We start from the raw sequence: 17,559 nt of genomic DNA on the forward strand, positions 1-17,559 counted from the left end.
TTTAATATACTGAATGTAAAGGCCCTGTATTTCTTATGAAGGGATGTGACCTAACATGGCAGAATTAATGATATATCACTTAAATTGATACTGTATAGTTAAAAAACAGGACTTTGTCTAAGTCAACAGGTAAATTCCTATTTAAAATTCTCTATGTGAAAATAAAAACAGAGGAACTGTTGCCTTTCTGGAAAGATGTAGATATCCTTTTGGGAAATGAATTAAGAAATAGCTTTGATTTAATTGTCATTATTCTCATGATAATTTTCTGACTTTTCTGGGAGGTGTTTAGAGTTACAACTTTGGTCACATTTTTAGATCGATGTGATTCTTGTTTTTTTCTTTTTTTTTCACCAACCATATATTTTTGTTGTAACTACCGTGTTTCCCCGAAAATAAGACATCCTCCAAAAATAAGACCTACTTACAGGTTTCCTTCTGAGTGAAATATAAGGCATCCCCCCCAAAATAAGGCCCCCCTAGGCTCTGTCTCAGAATGCTATTGCTTAACATGAGAGATTTGGTCCACTGATTCAGAAAGAAATGGAGTCACAAGAAATTCACCAGGAAATTCAGGAATTGAATTGTTATGATGATGTTCCAGAAGATGATGACATGATTGTCATTGAATAAATGAGTAAATTCTTGATACTGTAGGATTCACAGTTTGTCTGGTTTGTGTTGACAACTACCGTATTACCGTACCGTATACAGGTAATAAATTTCCTTTGTCTTCATTTAACAATAAATGTGTACCGTATTCTTCTTCATGGAAAAATAAGACATCCCCTGAAAATAAGACCTACCGCATCTTTGGGAGCAAAAATTAATATAAGTCACTGTCTTATTTTCAGGGAAACAGGGTATAAGGTTGATCTAATTTTGCATTTTTATTTATGCTAATATTCCTTTACAGGTGATTTTGGGGAGGGCACAAAAGTCTTCTTAAATAGCTTTACACAGTTACTGAAGGATGTCAGAAGCAGTGTTGATTGATCTATTTGGTTTGACTTTGAACTCAGAAAAACTACCAGACATTACTGAAGACATTGAATGCTGTTAGGTACCGCCATGCTGCCAAGGCCAAGTTCCTTTGCGTAATGTGTCGAACCAGAAGTCAGACATCCCCTGAAGGGTCCCAGTTTGGAGAGAGTGCAGACCGGGCTGAGGAAGTCCCCCACCGTGCACAGATTTTGTGCATGTGGTCTCTAGTCTATAATAATAAAAGCGTAATATGCTAATTAGACCAGTTGCCCAAACGACCTTCCAGACAAAACTGGGGCTACAAGGGCTGAGTCCTTTGTATGAATTTTGTGCTTTGGGCTTCTAGTAGTTTATAAAGTAGATGGCATCAAATTGCTAGCAAAATCAAATATGCATTTATTCATATTTATTCATTATCATATGATAACATATCAGGCACTAGTGATGGGTTTTAGGTCACAGTGATAAATAAAAATGATAGTTGCTATCTACTGTTATGGAACTTAGATTGATATAAGAGGTCTGTACTATTTCCAGTGGAATTTAGTAAAACCCCTAAAGTTCAAATAAATTATAATGGGCTATGGGATGATTGATATAGTGAACATTTGAAAGATATCAAGAAATGGGCCAATCGCAGAGCAGATACAGCTTTTAAATTGTAGGCTACAATTAGCAAGAAACACCTTTGCAATACGGGCCTGTGGGGCCTGTGTGTGTGTGTGTGTGTGTGTGTGTATTTGTATGTTGAGAAGAGTTTGTCTCTGAAGAATTCTGGTTTCAACTCTGATTCAAAGGGAGAAACAAAATAGTAGAACTCCAGATTACTTTTGGACTTGAATCATACACTAAATGCATCCTGCTATTCACCATAAGTCTATGTTTTATAGTCTAAATACAGTTACCTACCAACTTGTTAGGTTTGAAAAAACCTGTCAGTGAATTAGTAAGTCTCCACATATTTGAGGAAAGCTTGCAGCATGAGAGGCACGAAGTTGAGTAGTAATCCTTTGAAGACCAATAATCTTCTGAAGAAATTGTTAATGCAGAAGACAGAAATATACTAAAGAATGATATATTTTGAAATATTCATGGAGACCAAAGCTGACCATGTATTAGGGTATGAAGTATATCTTAATTTTCAAAACATTTATAACACAGAGGTCAGAGTCTCTGATCATACAGCAAATTGAAATTGTAGTTAAAAAATAACCTAAATATGTGGAAATTTAAAGATACTTTTCTGAGTGTCTTGTTACTGAAGGGATATATCAAAATCAAAACTGAAACGACAATTAGTAATGAACCATAATGAAAATCTGCATATCAAAATGTTTGGGTTGGTTACATACTGATATAGAGAGCATTGTATAATTTATTAGGAAATGAGGATAGGAAATGAATTAACAGTCATTTTGAGAATTTTTTAAATGTGAGAAATTAATATGGATTAAATTTAGTGAATATAACAGCAAAAACATTTTAATTATATAAAGAACAGCCCTAGCTAATTTTGCTCACTGGTTAGAGTGTTGGCCTACCCATAGACTGAAGGGTCCTGAGTTTGATTCTTGGCCCTGGATGGCAACCAATCGATGTGTCTCCTTCACATCAATGTTTCTCTCTCTCTCTCTTTCTTCCTCCTTTCCATTCTCTCTAAAAATCAATGGAAAATATCTTCCCTTGAATAAAATTTAACATCAATGAATGAATGACCGACCAACCGAACGAAGGAACCAAGAACAAATTTACTTTGAAAGAAATTAAGAGAATAGAACAGACAATCTGATTCAAAAACATCAAGGAAATACAAACAGTATTAGAACTGAAAAGTGGGACCTGCCACAGATAATCCTATATAATAAATCCTATGTAATAAAAGGCTAATATGCAAATCAACTGGATAGCAAAACAACTAGTTGCTCAACACAGGAGCTGCCTCTTGGTGGTCAGTATGCTCCCACAGGGGCAGCGCTGCGCATCCTGAAGCCTGCCTCTGTGTTAATTGGACATCTCTTGAGGGCTCCCGGACTGTGAGATGGCACAGGCAGGGCTGAGAGCACCCCCCCCCCCCCCCGCCCTCCTGTGCATGAATTTCATGCACCGGCATCTAGTGAAGATTATATTACTAGAAACCCAATGCACTAAGATTCGTGCTAGAGTTAACTTTCCTTTCCCTGGCTACTGGCATCACCTTTCCACTCTGCCCAGCCCTTTTCCACTCAGGCCCCGGAGCAGCCTCTTTTCGCTCCAGCCCTGCATTCCCATGCTGCCCAGTGGCCCTCAGAGACCAGGGGTGGGGCAGAACACCTAGGTATGGTGAGGACAACGCAAGCATCCACGCCCCCTTCCCCATCACTCTCTGTATGCAAATTAACCACTACATTTGTTGGGTTAATTTGCATTCCTCTCCTGATTATCTGGTGGCATAGTGGAGGTAAGGTCAGGTTACGTGTTTTTCTTTTTATTTTCTTTCTTTCTTTTTTTTTTTTTTTGTGTATTTTTAAAATATATATATTTTATTGATTTTTTTACGGAGAGGAAGGGAGAGGGATAGAGTGGTAGAAACAGATGAGAGAGAAACATCGATCATCTGCCTCCTGCTCACCTCCTACTGGGGATGTGCCACAACCAAGATAAATGCCCTTGACCAGAATCAAACCTGGGACCTTTCAGTCCACAGGCTGACGCTCTATCCACCAAGCCAAACTGATTTCGGCAGTTTACATTCTTTTCTATTATTAGGTAAGATAAGAATGTTCAGAAAGAGAAACACAAATACCTTATGATTTCACTCCTGTGGTATCTTAAAAAACAAACAGTGGAAAAACTCATAGCTACAGAGAGATCAGTGGTTACCATAAAGGAAGGAAGTTGGGAGTAGGCAAAAAATGGTGAAGGAGGTCAATTGTATGGTGATGGATAATAACTAGGTTTTTGGGGCTGATAATTTTATAGCATGTACAGAAGTCAAATTATAATGTGTACCTGAAATTTATATAATAAAAAATTAAAAAATTACAAGATGCTGTGTATAATTTTATATTTTATTTTATTTTTATTTATTTTTAAAAAAATATATTTTATTGATTTTGTACAGAGAGGAATGGAGAGAGATAGAGAATTATCGATCAGCTGCCTCTTGCACACCCCCAACTGGGGATATACTCTAAACCCTTGACCGGAATCAAACCCGGGACCCTTCAGTCCCCAAGCCGACGCTCTATCCATTGAGCCAAACCGGTTTCGGCTATAATTTTATATTTTAAATAAAAATGTGTTTGAACATAATTATTCAAGCTATAAATTAGCAAAATTGACACAATAAGAGATAAGACAATACCGTAAAAATGGAAAGGTATAGTTTTCAAATATAATTCCTTTGCCCCAAAGCACTAGGCTCGGATGGCTTTATGGTTACATCCTGTTTCCCAAGATTAGCAGTCTCCTGGTATTTAAAACTGCTTTATTAATAAGGGAAAGATAAAATAGGTTTCCCTGTTTATTTTATGAGATGAATGACACCAAAATATTAGCAACAAAAAATACAAAGGATCGATTTAGCTTAATAATATATATATACAGAAACCCTAAATTCTGAAAAAGCAAGTTTACAATTTGCTAAAAATTATGCTTAAGGAGGAAAAGAGAGAAAAGCAATGTTATTTCAGTGTATGAAAAAAAAGAAAAAAGCTGTGTGATATATTTTAATTGTTGTGCTTTCTAAAAATTCTTAGAAAGTTAGAATAAAGTTTTTATATTCTTAAGGATAGGTATTGGATCTCATTAATATTAGGAACAAGGTGTGTATCTTCCTGTGTTTGTGCAGTGTTAATTTGGAGGTTCTGATAAAAAGAAAAAGAAGGGAATTATATATAAGCTAAAAGAAGGGGGTACTAGCTGCTTTGGCTCAGTGAATAAAACATCTGCCTGCAGAGCACAGGGTCCCAGGTTTGTTTCTGATCAAGGGCATGTACCTCTGTTACAGGCTCCTCCGTGGCCCAGGACCTGGTCATGGTGCATGCAGGAGGCAACCAATTGATGCATTTCTCTCACATTAATATTTCTCTCTGTCTTTCCCTCTCTCTGAAAAAATGGAAAAATATCCTCGGGTGAGGATTTAAAAAAGGGGGGGGGGGGGCAGAATTATAATTCTAGGTGAGATGCTTGTTTATCAGGATATTCAAGAAAATCAACTGAGGTGAAACCGGTTTGGCTCAGTGGATAGAGCATTGGTCTGCGGACTGAAAGGTTCCAGGTTCGATTCCGGTCAAGGACATGTACATTGGTTTCGGGTGCATCCCTGGTGGGGGGTGTGCAGGAGGCAGTTGGTCAGTGTTTCTTTCTCATCGATGTTTCTAGCTTTCTCTCTCTTCAGCTCTTCCTCCTCTCTGTAAAAAATCAATAAAATATATTTAAAGAAAAAAAAAATCAACTGAAAGACTGCTCAAGTAGTAAGAGTTCATTACATAGATACCAGGTAAGATAAATGCATAAAAAAATCAATAGTTTATTTTTTGTTAGCAATAGGGTTTATTTACAGTTTTTTTCTTGTCAGTATTTTATCCTGACAAGAAACATGCAACATAATGTATACACACACATGCACACGCGTGCGTGTGTGTGTCTACATAGAAAACTTCATTGAAAGAAGTAAAGGAAGAGCTGAGTAAAATACAAAGAAAAATACCATAATCCTTTATAGAAGGACTTCGTATTATAACAATATCAATTCACACCTAAATTTATCAATTCAGTACAATTCTATTAAAGACTTGTTATGAAAATTAAGAAGTTGATTTTAAACTTGGATGTAAAAAAACAGAACAGAATCTGATTCTTATATTAAAACAAAAGTTCCAGATAGGTAAAAGTCTGACCAAAAAAAAAGCATTAGATGAAGTCAGTAGACTAACTTTAAAATCATAGTTTGGGTGTTTGAAAGAGCAGTAATATTCAAGTTATTAAAGTGAGACTCTTCATTATCTGATTTCTTTTGTGGGCTTATTAATTTTCTCCATTTTCCTACTTATGATAAAGCACAATACAGAAGCTCCGCTGGCATGGCTCAGTGACTAAGCATTGACCTGTGATCAGGAGTTCATGGTTCAATTCTCAGACAGGGCACATGTCCAGGTTTTGGGCTTGATCCTCTGTGGGGGGTGTCAGGAGGCAGCCAACCAATGATTCTATCTCATTATTCATGTTTCTATGTGTCTCTCCTACCTTCCTCTTTGAAATCAATAAAAATATATTTTTAAAAAGGTACAATGCACAAAACTATAGATTAAAAGATAGGGCTACCTTAATTTTATGTTACTGTATCAATTAAGAGACAAAGATTTTAAAATAAATGTTTGAAATAAATATAACTGAAGGTTAGTATATATGACATCCATATTCTACAAATGAAAATGCATGAGTAATTAATTTACTAAAGAAATAATAATAAAGAAATTGTTTTCAAGATTTACTCTCACTTCTATTCCAAGATGCAAATTAAAACAAAATACTACCTTATGCCCATCAGATTTATACAAATTAACACGATTTTTATTACAAAGGCTGTGGAGAAAAGGATAATCATATTTATTGGTGGGTGTATAAATTGATAATAACTTTCTAGAGGCCAATTAAGTGTTAAGCCATGTAAATCTTATAGTTTTACTTTTAGGAATCTAGTCTACATGTACTGAAAGAGAATAGGCATAAGAATTTTAATGCAGCATTATTTTTAGCAATGAAAAATAGGAAGCGCCCTAACTGGTTTGCTCAGTAGATAGAGCATCACCCTTCCGACTGAAGGGTTTGATTCCAGTCCAGGAATTGTGGGCTCGATCTCCTGCATGTGCAGGAGGCAGCCAATCAGTGACTCTCTCTCATCATTGATGTTTCTGTCTCTCTCCCTCTCCCTTCCTCTCTAAAATCAATAAAGATGTATTTTTAAAAAACAGGAAGCAGCTAATGTCTGAAGTAGAGAAATGGTTCAATAAATTGCTTTACCCAGATAAAAAATCGGAAAACTATAAACAGCCATTAAACTGAATGTACTGTCTGACTTATTTTGAAAATGTCCATGATATATTAAGTGAAAGAAAACAGTGGCAGAAAGTTATGTACTATTTTTATAGAAAGAAAATGTTTAAACACATAGAAGTGTAGTCATCGAATTGTTAAGCAACACTGGTTACTTATAGGAAGTAGGAGTGGGATTTGAGGAATTAGGAGACACTGATTTTTATTTGATATGCATCTATGTTTTGTTTTTTACATTTTTAAATTACCAAAATAAAAGTGAAGTCTATTACATAGATCAATCCATTTTAATGACAAGTGTGTTGAAGTGTCAGGGAAAGAACTGGTAAAAAATAAGATGAAGATCTAGGATGTACAGGTATGGTGTCAGCATTTTGAATCTTAGGCATAATTCTCTTCTTATACAAAATGTACAATGAAAAGTAAATGTGATATGTCTCATTCAGTTTTCATACAGTCTCGGAGTTTTAAAACGTTAAAATCAAGAACACGACGTCTACAGTCCACCTCTGAAAGATTAGCAGAAACACAGTATATAGCACCATCATTTGTGAAGGTAATTAGACCATTTTTGTTTGTTTGTTTGAAATAGCAATAATTTTTAAGTTATTAAAATGAGAACCTTCATTTGTGGGCTTATTTCTTTTGTGGGCTTATTAATTTTCTCAGTTTTTCTACTTATGATAAAGGATGGATGACTATCCTGTGTAATCCTAACTACAACTCTTCTGGGTGTCAAACTTATCTCTCTACTGGCCTATTAGACATCTCACTCTGTTTTTTCTCCCACCCAACCTATACCTGCTTATGAGTAGCATCCACTCAAACTACCCTATTTCCCCGAAAATAAGACAGTGTCTTATATTAATTTTTTCTCCCAAAGTCGCGCTAGGTCTTATTTTCAGGGGATGTCTTATCTTTCCATGGGCTAGGTCTTATTTTCAGAGGATGTCTTATTTTCGGGGAAACACGATAGTAGCCTGCTGATAAACTTTGATGTGTCCATCTTTTATCTCCCACATCCATCAATCACTAAATCCTGTTGATCACTAAAATCATGTTGATCCAATCCAGCCTCTTAAGTCTCTTTTTTATCCCCTCCCAGTTCTGTTGCATAGATTATTACAGTAATCTAGGCAAGAAATGGTTACAGGCAATCAGGTAGTCTACATGCCTTTAGTTTTACTACTTTCAGTTTAGCCTCTAGGCTGCCACCCACCAGTGCATCAAAAATGTAATAAATGTCATAATTGTATTTTTCTGCTTTACTGTCACTTCCCATGATACACAAGGCATGTTATTGTTTTTTTCTTCTGCTTACATTTTTTTGTTCTCATCTCTCAATGTGTAATCCCCTTTGTACCCCTACCTTCCTCCTCTTTTGGCATTTTAAAGTCCTGTCACATAATTTTGTAGTTCTTCAGCTCTAAAGACTGTTGTTTCATGCTTTTTTAGATTGTGCTGTTTATTCTCTGTGGTTAAGGTATCCCATTCTCTGAAAGGCCTTTCTTGACTTCCTTAGGTAGCATTTAGTTTACCATTATACATAGTACTTCTAATATAATGTCAAAGCTTTATATATCTCTTCCCAATAGATGGAAAGTATTCAGATAATTGTTTATTCATCAAAGGTGTGTGAACATCAAGCTATTGGAATCCTAAGTCAACCTTTTTTAAGTATAGTGTTCTTACAGAGAGTTTCTTGATTCACATAGGTATAGGACTCACTGTTAGTTTCCTAGCTATTGAATAAGTATTTTATTATTGGGTTTTTATAAAATTTGTCACACTAACAATAAAATTAAAAAATTCTAAAATTTCAATAAATTTTTAAGTGTGTGAGTGGTCAGAGTATTTCTGATGAGTGTTACTACCTTTTTCAGTTAATACTATTGAATTGCTTGTGTATTTAGGGATTTCTTTTGCGGGACAGAGGATCAGATGTTGAGACTTTGGACAAACTCATGAAAACCAAAAACATACCTGAAGCTCACCAAGATGCATTTAAAACTGGTTTTGCAGAGGGTTTTCTAAAAGCTCAAGCACTAACACAAAAAACTAATGGTAAGCAAATTTGACATTCATGTTTGAAGAGAGTGTATGAAATGAAGTCAGAGTTCTATCTTCAAGTGATTATGAATAACTTTTATACTAATCAAATTTTTAATTGGTTATATTGTATTATGTTTATAACTGAAGTTGTGCAGAAATGGAAATATCTGCTGATAATTTCCCTTTCTCAACTGAGAAACCAAAATCAAGGTTTTATTAAGTTTTTGATAGCAGGGTGTTAAAAGGAAATTATGGCAATTATGCAAAAGAACACCTGGTCCCAAAATTGTTTGTGATGAAATATGATTACCATCATTAACTTAATGTTTGCATCTTATCGAGCTGTCATTTCTCATTGATATAATTGGATTTACGGGTCTTTCTTTCTTCTCCAGATTCTCTAAGACGAACTCGTCTGATTCTATTTGTTCTGCTGCTATTTGGCATTTATGGACTTTTAAAAAACCCATTTTTATCTGGTAAAGTTTCTTTTTATTTATCTGACTAATTAATCTTAAAAATATTTCACATACTCATTTTTTTCATAGTCTATTCAATATTGAAGACTTAAAGAAAACTTTACATTGATTTGTGGATTACAAGAAAAGTTTCTTTAGGCACTGTACATATTTAAGTTTTGAGCATTTTGAGAAAATAATGTTTTGTGAAAGTTCCAAGGATTGTGTTACAGTGAAAATGTTATTTCAACTTCTAATAGTGATAGTGGTTGGTTTCCTAGATTTTAATCCTCACAGAGGTTCACTATTGATTTTTTTTTTAAGAGAAGAAGAAGCCGGGAGGTGGGGGGGAGAGAACGGACATTGATTAGTTGCTTCCTACACACCTCTACCAGGGATTGAACCTGTAACCTAGGTATGTACACTTATTGGGAATCAAACCCTAAACTTTTTGGTGTATGGGATGACACTCCAACCAACTGAGCCACCTGGCCAGGGCTATACCTGTCTAATTATTAAGTTAAGAAACTATTTAGGAGAATTTTATAATAGCAGTACAAAATGATACCGTTTTTTAAAAAACAAATTAATAAATTGAATGAATTAAAAATTACTTTATATAAAATTAAATGTGTCCTATAATTTCTCAGTTCCCCAATCTAAAATGAAGTAATAATATGAGGTTTAAGTGGTTTTAATTGCTTTTTCAACTACTATTTTTACTTTCTTCCTGATTACCTTGAGAGAAAAAAACTGATATATTATTAAGAACATCAGTTGATTTGGATCAGGACTTCATCCTAGAACTTGCATGTAGCCTGAGATATTTTTATTTTTGAAATTTTTGTGTGACATGAAACCTGAGACAAAGTTTTTAACAACAGAAATCACTTTTACATCTAGATTCACCATCTCATGCTTCCTTCTGTTTTAAAAAAAAGAACCAGTGTCCGGCTGGTGTGGCTCAGTGATTGAATGTTAACCTATGAACCAGGAGGTCACGGTTCGATTCCCAGTCAGGTCACAAGCCTAGGTTGCGGGCTCTCTCTCTCTCTCTCTCTCTCCCTCCCACCCTCTCCCTCTCCCTTCCTCTCTGAAATTAATAAAAAAATATATACATGAATAGTTTTTGAAAAACCCACTATAGGATGATAGGGTGATATTAGTGGGAGGGATGGCAGTACCACTGATTCTTCTTCTTCTTCTTCTTTTTTTTTTTTTTTTTTTAAGAGTTTCATGCTCTACCAACTGAGCTAGCCGGGCACTCGCTTTTTTTTTTTTTTTTTTTAATTAATGACTTACATTAAGCAAAACATATTACAGTATGAAATGCACTGCCTTTGGGTAATTACTCTAATTTTTTATTAGGTACAACTGTTTCTGCTGCAAATTTATTAAATCCATCTATAGAAGTCTTAAAAAAAATAGTTTAGTGGGCTGCTAAACTAATTATGTGTATTCTAGAATTACTATTTTAAACCTGCTCTCCTGACTTGTATGTTCTTGATTTGCTAAGTATTTCTTGTTAATCCTATGTTTTTGCCTGCTCAGTTTTGGCTTTTATATTTCAGTATCCTAAAGACAGTATTTGTGACTTATTCTGAGGAAATTAGAAATTGCTTAGTTTACTCATTCATATCTGTATAGTTTTGAAGTTTACCCAAGGGGGAGAGGTTTAAGAAAGCTTTTTGTTAACTAGTTGATTTGTTTGTTCTCCATAGTTGATCCCAGATATTTTACTATTCTACCAAACTTTTACTATCTTTTTAAAAAATATATTTTTACTGATTTCAGAGAGGGAGAGATAGATAGAAACATCAGTGATGAGAGAAAATCATTGATAGGCTGCCTCCTGCATGCCTCCTACTGGTGATTGAGCCTGCAACCCTGGGCATGTGCCCTTGATTAGAATCGAACTCAGGACCCTTTAGTCTGCAGGCTGATGCTCTATCTACTGAGCCATACTAGCTAGGGATTTTACTACCTTTCTTATTCTTAGTGATATCATTATTGATGAATCATCTAACAGCATATAATAACAGTTGTCAGAGGAAGAAGGCTGTTCAAAACGTGCAAGTGTTAAGCTTCACTTTTTTTTAAAAAATGCCTAGATTTGCATGCTAGGTTAAGGCAAAATATTTCAAAGTGTAGATCTTTGACTGGTTGTGTCATGATAACTGGTTGTATCATGATAAGATGATTGTTAAAAATGCAAATTCTATGGTGCCCTTTTCCTAAATCTACAAAACAGAAGTTCTGTGCCATGGCCTGAGAACCTGCATGAACACATACTCCGAGTGATGTTTATGCAGACTGGAGTGGAGAACCATTGGTTTAAGATTTCTGTCATTGGCTATTATAAGGAGAAGAGGAATATAATCCTTAGTTTTAATTGGAAAGTACAATGATGTAATATTTTTTAAAAATATATTGATTTTTTTACAGAGAGGAAGGGAGAGAGATAGTTAGAAACATTGATGAGAAAGTAACATTGAACAGCTGCCTTCTGCACACCCCCTACTGGGGATGTGCTAACAACCAAAGTACATGTCCTTGACTGGAATCGAACCCGGGACCTTTCAGTCCACAGGCTGACACTCTATCAACTGGTTTCGGCTAAAATGATGTAATTTTAATGTGAGTCATTTATTCCTTGAATATGGTCCAGAAATCCCGAAAACCTAGTGTTTACTCCTCATTCTAATTTAATGTATGTTAAGTTAGATATATAATTTGTCTGGGCTTTGCTTTCTTGCTTCTGAAAAAATAAGGCAGTTGGAATTATATGAATCTGTCAAATATATAAACATTTTGTTTCCTTTAGTCCGCTTCCGGACGACAACAGGGCTTGATTCTGCAGTAGATCCTGTCCAGATGAAAAATGTCACCTTTGAGCATGTTAAAGGAGTAAGTTAAAAAGTTTACTTTCACCTCTTTAAACATTAACTGTATAAGGTCAATATTTAATTCTAAAGGTGTGAATAATAGAAAATACAATTATTGGTCTCTGTCCCCAGTACCTGGAGCAGAGCTCCTAAAACATTCATAATTTCCTATGTGATGAGAGAACTGGAAGCATCTTTTGTTCAACCATTTGGCCTTTGAGCACTATTCCTGACACAGAGCTTCTAAATCCCTTGCAATTTCTTGGATGATAAGGACCCTCTTCTGTTCTAATCAGGTGTCTGTTGGTGAGCTACTGGATAGCTTTAGGATGAGGGCTGGTTACCAGAAAGACCAAGCCATCATTAGAAGCTTGGAGTGCATAGGTCTAATCCTTGAATGAATAGAAGGGTTCACTGCTAGTTCATAGGTAATTAATTAAATTATTGGTTTGACAAATAATTAATAGTGTCTTTTAAGTGCCAGTCCCTGTTTTATGTACTGGGATAGACGATCTGAAAAAAATATCTGCTCTCTTGGAGTTTTAATTCCAACAGGAATTGGACAAGAATATATAAAATATAAGGAACTAATAGATGTTAAGTGATAAAGATTATGGTGGGAAATAGAGGAAGGTGTAAAGAGGATGGTGAGTTCTGGGATAAAGGTCACAATTTTATTATTTTATTTTTCAAATGACAGCTTATATTCAGTATTATTTTGTACTAGTTGCAGGTACAGTATAGTGGTTAGGCCATCCTCTTGCAAATGGTAAAAGTTCCTTCTTTTTTATAGCAGCATAGTATTCCACTGCATAGATGTAACACAGTTTTCTAACCCACTTATCTGCTGCTGGACACTTAGGCTGTTTCCAAATCTTAGCTATGGTGAATTGTGCTGCTATGAACATAGGGATGCATATATCTTTCCTTTCTTCCTTCTTTCCTTCTTTTCTTTCTTTTTTCTTAATATACTTTATTGATTTTTTTACAGAGAGGAAGAGAGAGGGATAGAAAGTTAGGAACATCGATGAGAGAGAAACATCTATCAGCTGCCTCTTGCAACCAAGGTACATGCCCTTGACTAGAATCGAATCTGGGACCTTTCAGTCTGCAGGCTCTATCCACTGAGCCAAACCAGTCTTGGCTGCATATATCCTTTCTGATCTGTGTTTCTGATTTCTTGGGATATATTCCTAGAAGTAGGATTACTGGACCAAATGGGAATTTCATTTTTAATTTTTGAGGGGACTCTGTACTATTTCCACAGTGGCTGCACTTTCTGCATTCCCACCAGCAGTGCACTAGGATTTCTTTTTTTGGCATCCTTGCCAGCACTTGTTTGTTCATTTGTTGATGGTAGTCATTTCTGACAGGTGTGAGATGGTACTTCATTGTCATTTTGATTTGCATTTTGATTAGTGACTTTGAGCATGTTTTCATATGTCTCTTGGCCTTCTGTATGTCCTCTTTTGAAAAGTGTCTATTAGTATTTAGGTCCTTTGCCCATTTTTTAAATTGGATTGGTTATCTTTTGCTAAGTTGTATGAGTTCCCTGAAAATGTTGAAGATTAAACCTTTATGGGATATAACATTAGCAAATATGTTCTCCCATTCTGTGGGCTTTCTTGTCATTTTGTCGATGGTTTCTTTTGCTGTGCAGAAGTTTTTTATGTTGATGTAGTTCCATTTGTTTATTTTTCTCCTTAGTTTCCACTGCCCTAGGAGCTCTATCAGTAAAGATATTGCTACAACATCTATCTGATATTTTGCTGCCTATGGATTCTTCTAAGATTTTTTATGGTTTTCCATCTTATATTCTTAGCCTCTTAATGGGCTTCCAAAACTGCACACCGTGGGGCAAGGTGTTTCCCAATAGGGTGAGTCAACTGTTTTCCCCTCAAGGGCAAGACTGACTATCGCAGTTGTCTGTGTGAGAAAGATGACCTATGCAATATGAGGAAATGATTTATCACAGGAAACCGTGGTGTTTGCCTTCTGAGCTCTAACTCCAGATCCCCCAACCCTGGCTTCTGCTCACAGAGCTCCAGTCCACTCTGCCCTCCCTCTGCTGGAGCACAGGGTGAGTGACTAAACGTGAAAATTTGTATGTTGGCCCTTAAGAGGGTGCCTGCTTTTCCAGCTGTCTCTTGCAGGCAACAACCCTGCTGCTTTTCGCATGTAGGCACTCTTCTCAGTTCTGGTGCTCTCTACTTGGGAGTCCATCTTGGGGATTAGACCCCAGAGTTCTCCGTGTCTAACTCCCACAGCTGAGATATCTCTCTGGAACTTCAGTTGTTGACTGTGGGAGCCCCACCAGCCCTTTTGCATCTCTACTCATCCTACTAGTCTCTATGCAGTCTCCACTTTCCATTCTCAGTTATCAGGGTTCTCTCCAGCGAGTCTTCAGTTGATTATTCAGGAAGTTTTTCTGTATTTCAGTTGTAATTCCATGTAGCATACACTTACTCCACCCCCATTTTAATCAACTTAAACCTCTCACTGCTTGGCTTCCTCTGTAAAAGATTTATATGTTTACTAGAGGTCCAGTGCACAAAAATCATGCACGGGTATGGTCCCTAGGCCTGGCCACCGATTGAAGTGTGAATATCTGGCATTGAAAGGCAGGTCTCAGCTGACCTCTGGGCTTTGGGCAGCACCTGGGACCCCAGACCCCCATGCGCCCCCTTGCACCTGACTCATGGTACCCGAGTTACCACACAGAGATGCAGTGAGCATGGCTGGGCACAGCGTGGGCCTCTGGGCTGCCCAGTGGTGCCGCACAGAAGCCAGGCAGGCAGCGCGCTCTCTCCTGGCCAGCCTCGCAGACCAGCTCCTGCATGAACACACAGGGAGCCCAACCGGCCCCTGAGGTTCCGGCTGCTGCAGCCCAGTCACCCAGAAGATGCTGTGACGAGTGCGGGCTAGGCTCCTCGCAGGCACCCAGCACCTGACCACAGGGGCTTCCCCAGAACACAAGTCTTGGCATCCTGGGGGAGGTAGCAGGGGGGTAAGAGTGAGCTCGACAGACACCCTGCATTCTCACTGCACCTCTGTCCTCATCACTCCAGCACCCGGGTAGCCAGTGAGAGGTCACAATGTGTTGCTGATACCCGCCATGTTCATGCCATTTCCCTGGTGGTCAGCGCATGTCATAGCCAGCAGTTGTATTCCTGTCGAACTCTTAGTCAAACAACTGCCCCAGGGGACAATTCCCATGTTAGACTTTTATTATATAGGAAACTTGAAATGATTTCCAGTGTCCAAGATATACTGTTAAAAAAAAGGGGGGGGGGAGGGCAAAATCCCTAGCCTTCTCAGCCAGGGAGGAGGGGCAGTTCCATTTTTAATTTTTAGTTTTTCCAAGAGCATGAATTCTACCCAAGTTGCCTTTATATATACATTTAAATTTTTTGGTTTTAGAGAGAGGAAGGGAGTAGGATAGAGAGATAGAAACATCAATGAAAAACATCTATCTGGAAATTGACCCATGACTTCCTAATTCATGGGCCAATGCTCAATCACTGGCCAGGCCTATTTTTACTTTTTGAGGAAACTCCATACTGTTTTCTATAGTGGCTGCATCAATCAGAATTCCCACCAACAGTACCAGAGGTTCACTTTCCCCCCCCCACATTCTCACTGTCACTTGTTTGTTGATTTATTATTGGCAGCCATTCTGATAGGTGTGAAGTGAAACCTCAATATGGGTTAATTTATATATGAATAATTAGTGACATTGAGCATATTTTTATATATCTATTAGAGGCCTGATGTATGAAGATTCATGCAAGAATGGGCCTTTCTTTCCCTGGCTGCTGGCACCACCTTTGCTCCTGCCGGAGCCGCCTTTCTGCCTTCCAACTAAAGACTCGCTGGAGAGAACTCTGATAATGAGACTGGAAAGTGGAGACTGCATAGAGACTAGTAGGATGAGTAGAGATGCAAAAGGGCTGGCAGGGCTCCCTCAGTGGCTGGGACGGTGTTCGTGTGTGCAAATTAACCTGCCATCCTTTTTTTATTGTTAATTTTGTATACTCACTCCTGATTGGCTGATGGGCATCGTGAAGGTATGATCAATTTGCATCTTACTATTTTATTAGTGTAGATTGGCCATCTGTATATCCTCTCTGGAAAAGCATCTATTTAGGTCCTCTGCCATTTTAAAATTTGATTGTTTTTCTGGTGTTGAGTTGTATGAGTTTTTAGTAAATTTTTCATATAAACCATTTACCATAAGATTAATAGGGTTAACCAAATGTTCTTCTATTCAGTAGATTGTCTTTTCATTCTGTTGATGGTTTCCTTTGCTGCCCCAAAAACTTTATAGTTTGATGCAATCCCATTTGTTTTACTTTTTCTTTTGTTTCCCCTTTCAGAGGCAATATAGTAGGAAAAATTTTGCTGTGAGAAATGTCAGAGTTTAGTTTTGTATTTTATGGTCTCCTTTGTCAAATATTACTTGCCCATGGAGGCTAGGATTTATTTCTGGGCTCTCCATTCTGTTCTATTATCTTTAGTTGTTTCTTTAAGTCTTTATCATGCTGTTTTGAGTAATGAAGCCTTGTAGTATAATTTGATATCAGGTAGCATGATACCTCCAAGTTTGTTCTTAAGATTGCTGTAGCTGTTCAGGGTCTTTTGTGGTTCTATATAAATTTTGAAGTATTCTAGTTCTATGAAATATGCCATTGATAGGAATTGTGTTCAATCTATAGATTACTTTGGGTAGTTCGACATTTTATTGATGTTAATTCTTCCTATCCATGAGTCTGGTATATGCTTGCATTTAATTTTCTCTTCTATTTCTTTTCTTTTTCCCCTTCAATTACTTTTTTATTTTTTTAAGACAGGGGAAGGGAGAGAGAGAAACATTATTGTGAGATTGGTTGCTTCCCATACATACTCCAAATGGGGATTGAAACTGCACCCTGGGTATGTATCCTGACTGGGAATCAAATCCACCACTCTTTGGTCCAGGGCAGGATGCTCCAACCACCTCAGTGACACATGCCAGGGTAGATTCTTTCTTTAGTATCTTATAATTTTCCAAATATAGGTCTTTTATGTCCTTGGTTAAATTTATTTGTAGGTATTTTTTTTTTAAATAAGTTTTTATTGTTCATATTATTACAAATGTTCCTTTT

General features: G+C 36.9%; 1 protein-coding gene across 2 annotated transcripts in view; it reads left to right on the forward strand.

Annotated features, from left to right (window-relative positions):
* YME1L1 (YME1 like 1 ATPase) overlaps positions 1-17,559 on the forward strand; it is a 73,036-nt gene that overhangs the window by 34,976 nt on the left and 20,501 nt on the right. For both annotated transcript variants that reach the window (XM_045587785.1, XM_036459042.2), the window contains exons 5-8: positions 7,467-7,576; positions 8,934-9,084; positions 9,468-9,551; positions 12,355-12,437. In XM_045587785.1, the coding sequence (XP_045443741.1) occupies positions 7,467-7,576; positions 8,934-9,084; positions 9,468-9,551; positions 12,355-12,437 (428 nt within the window). The remainder of the gene's footprint in view (positions 1-7,466; positions 7,577-8,933; positions 9,085-9,467; positions 9,552-12,354; positions 12,438-17,559) is intronic.

The sequence above is a fragment of the Pipistrellus kuhlii genome, unplaced genomic scaffold (assembly GCF_014108245.1).
Source record: "Pipistrellus kuhlii isolate mPipKuh1 unplaced genomic scaffold, mPipKuh1.p scaffold_m20_p_1, whole genome shotgun sequence".
NCBI lineage: Eukaryota > Metazoa > Chordata > Mammalia > Chiroptera > Vespertilionidae > Pipistrellus > Pipistrellus kuhlii.